Below are 6,000 nucleotides of genomic sequence, written 5' to 3'. Positions count from 1 at the left end.
GCTGGCGATCTCTTCCGGCTGCTAAGTTAAAACTGGGGTGAGGGCTCCCCCATTTCACCACCTACGGGCTTGCTGGTGGGGAGGTTTTGTGACGGAGCGCGGTTCCCCGGGCGGCCGGGCCGAGCCGGGGCGGCGCGGGGCGGGCCGGGGGCGGAGCGGCCGGCGCTGACGGCCGCGGCGGAGAGGGGGCGACCGCGCCCACTTCCTCCGGAGCCCGGCGACCCGCGGCCGCGAGCGGCGCCCAGCTCCCCCGCCCGGCCGTGGCCAGGAGGCTCCGGCGCGACCTGCGGCTGCCAGCCCAGCGCGTCCCTGGCCGCAGCCGGCATGGACGCGGCGCCGAGGCGGAACCGCCCGGAGGGGCCGGCGGAGCGCCCGCCGCCCGCCCGGGACTCGGAGGAGGAGGAGGAGGAGGAAGCCGGGATGGAGCCCGGGCTGGCGGACGAGGAGGAGGTGGACCCCCGGATCCAGGTAGGAGGCGCGGGGGGCGCGCGGGGGCCCTGGCCTCCGCGCTCAGCCCGCCTCGCAGCTCCGGGTGCCTGCGCGCAGGGGAGCGGCCCGGGGAGGCCCGGGGCTGCGGGGGAGAGGCTCCGAGCGCCGGGTTTCGCCCGGTTCCTGGGGAGGCTGCGGTGCCCGCGCGGACGCGGCCCGACTCCATCGCCGGGACTCCCGGTTGGACCCTGGAGATTGCCCGCAGCGTGCCCTGCGCTTGGGGCGGACGTGCAACAAAGAGAAAAGGGGGCGGGGGCGCCTCGGCGGGTTCGGGGGTACCCGATCCGGCTCTGCGCGCCGCGGGCTCTGCGCAACCTCCGGACTCCCGGAGCCCGGCCGGCGGCGTAGCGCGCGCCCCCGGGGCGGTGGGCGCCGGCCACCTCCCTACACGTGGGGCGGCCGCCCAGCCCGGGGGTCGGAGCCCTCACCTGGCAGAGGGGACCGTCCGGAGCCATTCCCCCCGTCCCCCCGCCCCGATTCATTGTTAGCAAACCGAAGGGTTTATTGTCACCCCCGGCGCAGCCCTCCGGCTGGCCTCAAACGGTTTAAAACCCAGCTTTTCCTCCTTGTGAGGTCGAGTGTGAACAGAAACCAGGGCCAACTGGTGCGCAAAGCTGACGCGCGAGAAGGCGAGAGGGTTGGCCTGCTTCCTGCGCCTCCATTTCTCCGGGAGATGATTAAAAAGCAATTTCCTAGCCGAGATCTCAAAGTGACAGCTTAACCTCTTCACCCTCTAAGCAAAAAAAGCACAGCACATCCCTTTGTAAGATCCATTTTTCTACTCTTCCATAAGTCACTTGTAACAAACCCTGCCTTTCAGCATGAACTGCGATTTCTGGAGACCTAATTGGTTTTTCAGTGTGCAGATCTATTAAAAAGCTCATTTAAGTCAGCTGTTGTGTTTAACTGAATTGTTCTGGCAGGTGAGCAAGATAAAAATCAGGTGGAAAAAGCTTCCTATTAGGAATTCTATTAAAATCAGTTTGGGCTACTACATTTTGTTTTCTTGGTAGGGGAATTCTGTTAACAAGATCCTTTGTTTGCAGAGTAAAAAGAGTTAACTTCATGCTGGGCGCTTTTTACAAAATGTTAGCTTGTAAATATTTAAAGGATCAGGATTAAAGCTAGGTTTAGTTGTTTTGTAAACAGCTAGGTAGTTTGAATAATTGGCAGTTCGAAAAGAAAATGCTCTCTACAGAAAAATGCTCAACTTTGGGTGCGTTAATGCCAGAATTCCACCCTTGGTTCGCATGATTTCAATACTTTAGGCTTGGCTTTGTTTTCTTTTATTATCTTTTCTGCAAAATTCCTGCTCTAAAGCAGAAAGCATTATTTTGATTTAGCCTCTAAACCATTTGTAACAGGTGGGTTTACCTGAAGGCACAAACCTGCAATAAATAATTGACCTTCTAAGAAAAGACAAATTCCTGGAACCTTAAGTCATTTTCAAAAAGGCCTCTATCAAGAAAAGGGTTTCAGAAATGCTGACACTCATTTGTTCTTCCAGCCAAGGCACAACTGTTTTCCTTGACAATTAATATGGACTGGTTCCTCTTCCTACAAACTGACCAGAGTAATTTTGCAGATTTTGGGGCTGAGTCACAGTGGAAACCAAAGACAAGCATCCCTGAAGTCTTTTTTTCTGTCCCTTTTCTTCATCAGGGAGAACTGGAGAAGCTCAATCAATCCACGGATGATATCAACAGGCGGGAGACTGAACTTGAGGTACAGAGAGCTGGGTCCTGAAGTGAAGGTGGCTTCTGTCCTGCTGACCCCAGGCTGGTTCACTCTGTTTTAATAGCTGCAGAGTGGTTGCTGGCGTTCCCTCCTTGAAGTTGAGCAATAGCAAGCTGCCCGACAGAATGAATTACACCACTGAGGCCAGCTTGTGGGTGGAACACACGAGGATCCAATTTCACGTGGTTTTTTCATCCTGGAAACTCGGAGGGGCCCAAACCAAGGGCTTTAGACACTCTTAAGCCCTAAAGTTAACGAGTCTGTTGAAAAGTTAGAAGGATTGAGGGGGGAAATTAGCTCTGCCCTTTAATGGATAAGAATGAATGAGCTCACAAAATCTCTTAAATATTTTACAGTGACTCCTTACATTGCTACTTGGAAATATCATGTGTTTCCTCAAAAAGACTTAGATCTTTTTTGACTTTTGGGCCCTAACCATGTGCTGCCCCCCTGTCCCCGCCCTTCCACTCTCCTGCTTTTTTTCTTTATTGTCTGCTTGGGTGTAGAATATTAATGATCTTAATGGCAAAGAAAAGCTGTTTAGTCTCAGAAGTGCTTTCCTGCCTGGAAAAATCTGGGGAGCCGAGACCTCGATTTGAAGTTCATGGGCATCTTCCCACCTGAGTGAACAGATTGACACTCTTCGTGGCTCCCACTTAGCCCCCATCCCTTTCCAGCAGTGGTCGGTTTTCCCACCACTTCCCAGCAGGTTTGACAACCCCAGCTTGTGTCTGGGAGCTGTGGGAGGGCCGGCGTCTGTAGCAGAAGGAATGGCAGGGAAGGTCAGCAGAAGGGGCGGGCGCCGCTGGTCCCTCCGGGTGAGGGGGTGGGAGGTCTCAGGAATGTGATCCACCAGCCTGGCAACCCTGCTTTGTCCCTGCATGTCGAGGCCAGAGGTGGCCCGAGAGGCAAAGCTAGTTTGCCGAGCTGCTTCTGAGGGACTCCTCCTGTGTTCTGATTCATCTGTGAGCCCTCTTCTCCCCCAAGTGAAGTACCTTATGTGTGTGGAAAATTTTTGCACGTATGATGAATCAGGACTGTTTGTTGGGCAGTTGAAATCTCTTAGAATCTCACGTTTGGAATTCATTTAGCAGCATGACCTGTTTCATTTCTACCAGGGTTTGACGTTTCCAAAAAGGTTTTTTTTTTTTTAAATTTTTAATGTCTCGCTCTCTGGCTGCTGTGAGTCTTGGTTACAGCACGCAGGATCTGTAGTTGTGACGCGCGAGCTCTTAGTGGCAGTGTGTGGGGTCTGACCAGGGCTCGAACCTGGGCCCCCTGCATTGGGAGTGCAGAGTCTCAGCCCCTGGGCCACCAGGGGAGTCCCCCGAGGATTTTACAAGCTTTACTTCCTTCCACCTTGTCACAGCAGCCCAGAGCTGCGCTGTTCATGATGGCCGCCTCTAGCCACGTGTGGCTATTTGAATTTAAATTAATAACAATTAAATAAAATTAAAACTTCACTTCCTCAGTCATAGCGGCAGCAGCAGGGACGTGGTAGGCCTGGTACTGGACAGATCAGAGAAAACTCCCCATCATCATAGACAGTTCTACCAGGTGGCCTGGGCCTGGCAGGTAGGGTGGGAGGCAGGGACCACCGGTTCTCCAGGGGAGGATATGGAGGTCAGTGTCCTCACAGGTCAGCCACACGGCAGAACCTAGTCATTTTTCAGATCCCCTTCCATTTCTCATGTCCTGCGATCCCAAATATCAGCAGACAAGTTAGAAATTTTTGTGTGTGTGTGTTTTTTTTTTTTTTTAGCAAAATACTGATTGATTCAGGGCCTCTCAGGTGGCGCTAGTGGTAAAGAACCCGCCTGCCAAAGCAGGACGTGTAAGAGATGTGCGTTCGATCCCTGGGTCGGGAAGGTCCCCTGGAGGAGGGCATGGCAACCCACTCCGGTATTCTTGCCCGGAGAATCCCATGCACAGAGGAGTCTGGCGGGCTACCGTCCATGGGGTCACAGAGTCAGACACGACTGAAGCGATTTAGCATGCACGCACGATTTATTCATCCAGCACATATTTATAGGGCTGCTCCCCGCCGGCCCCTGTCCAGGCTGTGTTCCCCTTCTGAGGCACAGTTGTTTCATCTCGACTCTCTTCAGCCCCGATTTCCGAAGCCCCTTTCTGGACACACTTAGGTCCTTGAGTGTCACGGGAAGCTCTGACAGGTGTTTCCTGCCTTGCTCTGGAGGGCACTTGGCAGCCGCTGGGAGAGGGGGTCAGGCTGGCCTGTGTCACCGGCTGCCCTTTCCGTGGCCTTATTATAACCAGGGTGTGCGTGCTTAGTCGCTCAGTTGTGTCCGACTCTCTGCGACCCCATGGACTGCAGCCTGCCAAGCTCCTCTGTCCGTGGAATTTTCCAGGCAAAGGTTACTGGAGTGGGTTGCATTTCCTTCTGGTGGACTCAGACGAGTATAGTGCAAACTCTGGACGTCATGAAAACTTCCTTAGCAGCCATGTTGAAAAGGAACAAGAAACAGCTGGAGCTAATTTCCATCCAATTTCCTTTAACCCAGAATTTTTGAGATAGAATAATTTCAGTGTGGAATCAAAACAGGAAAACCACGAGTGACACGTTTTGCATATATTTTTGTACCCAGAGAAGTCTTGTACATCTTTTATACCTAGAGCACATCTCACTTCAGACCAACCAGGTTTAGGAGGGCAGCCCGGGTCTAATTGGTGGGGTTTCAGCCTCTGTGCAGGCTCTCTGGACACTGCTCACACTCACAGAGCCCACCGGGGAGCAGATGGCCGTTGTCTGGTGGGCTGTGTCCCTTTGGGCTGGCACTGGGCACCCACCTTGGTGTCGGGCTTGCAGCCTCTGCTGATCCAAGCAGATAGGGGTTCGAGACAGAGGCCCTGCCTCAGGGCGTTGATGTCTCAGTTGAGGCTGGGGTATGGAGAGGTGGCTAGTAATTACGGATTGAGAGTCCAGTAGAAGAGCGACCCGACAGAGGAATCTCCAGAAAACACTGAACGGAACAAGGGAGCCTGTGTGCGGAGCGGCAGATGGAGGAGCGGTGGGGGTGCCAGGGGAGGGCGGGCACAGATGGGTGTGGGCCAGGGAGCAGCCACCTGAGCACATGGATGGTCCTTCTTGTTTGCAGGAGTTTCTGCTAAGCTTGCGGGAAACTGGCTCCTGAGGGAAATGTTGTGACCAAAGGCTTTCAGTAAGTTCAACCTCATTAGGCTCCTGTGAGCCGCTGGTCCCCCACGTACACTGATCAGTTCGTAACTTTGTGTTTCTGTTTAAAGACACATTCAGTTCAGTAGCTCAGTCGTGTCCGACTCTTTGTGACTCCATGAACTGCAGCACGCCAGGCCTCCCTGTCCATCACCAACTCCTGGAGTTTACTCAAACTCATGCCTATTGAGTCGGTGATGCCATCCAACCATCTCATCCTCTGTTGTCCCCTTCTCCTCCCGCCTTCAATTGTTCCCAGCATCAGGGTCTTTTCCAATGAGTCAGTTCTTCACTTCAGGTGGCCAACGTGTTGAAGTTTCAGCTTCCGCATCAGTCTTTCCAATGAATATTCAGGACTGATCTCCTTTAGGATGGACTGGTTGGATCTCCTTGCAGTCCAAGGGACTCTCAAGAGTCTTCTCCAACACCACAGTTCCAAAGCATCACTTCTGCTCTTGGCTTTCTTTCTTGTCCAGCTCTCACATCCGTACGTGACTATACTGGAAAAACCACAGCCTTGACTAGACGGACCATTGTTGGCAAAGTAATGTCTCTGCTTTTTAATATACACATGATTTTAT

The 6,000-nt window shown here is 53.5% G+C and overlaps 1 protein-coding gene across 1 annotated transcript in view; it reads left to right on the top strand.

Annotated features, from left to right (window-relative positions):
• The first annotated feature begins 324 nt into the window (after positions 1-324).
• The window catches only part of SH3BP5 (SH3 domain binding protein 5), a 72,643-nt gene continuing 66,967 nt past the window's right edge, over positions 325-6,000 (top strand). Inside the window, exons 1-2 of the mRNA XM_068971841.1 lie at positions 325-468; positions 2,152-2,214. Of these exons, the coding sequence (XP_068827942.1) occupies positions 325-468; positions 2,152-2,214 (207 nt within the window). The remainder of the gene's footprint in view (positions 469-2,151; positions 2,215-6,000) is intronic.

This window comes from Capricornis sumatraensis, chromosome 1 (genome assembly GCF_032405125.1).
Source record: "Capricornis sumatraensis isolate serow.1 chromosome 1, serow.2, whole genome shotgun sequence".
Lineage (NCBI taxonomy): Eukaryota > Metazoa > Chordata > Mammalia > Artiodactyla > Bovidae > Capricornis > Capricornis sumatraensis.
This window is presented reverse-complemented; position numbering and strand designations above follow the sequence as displayed.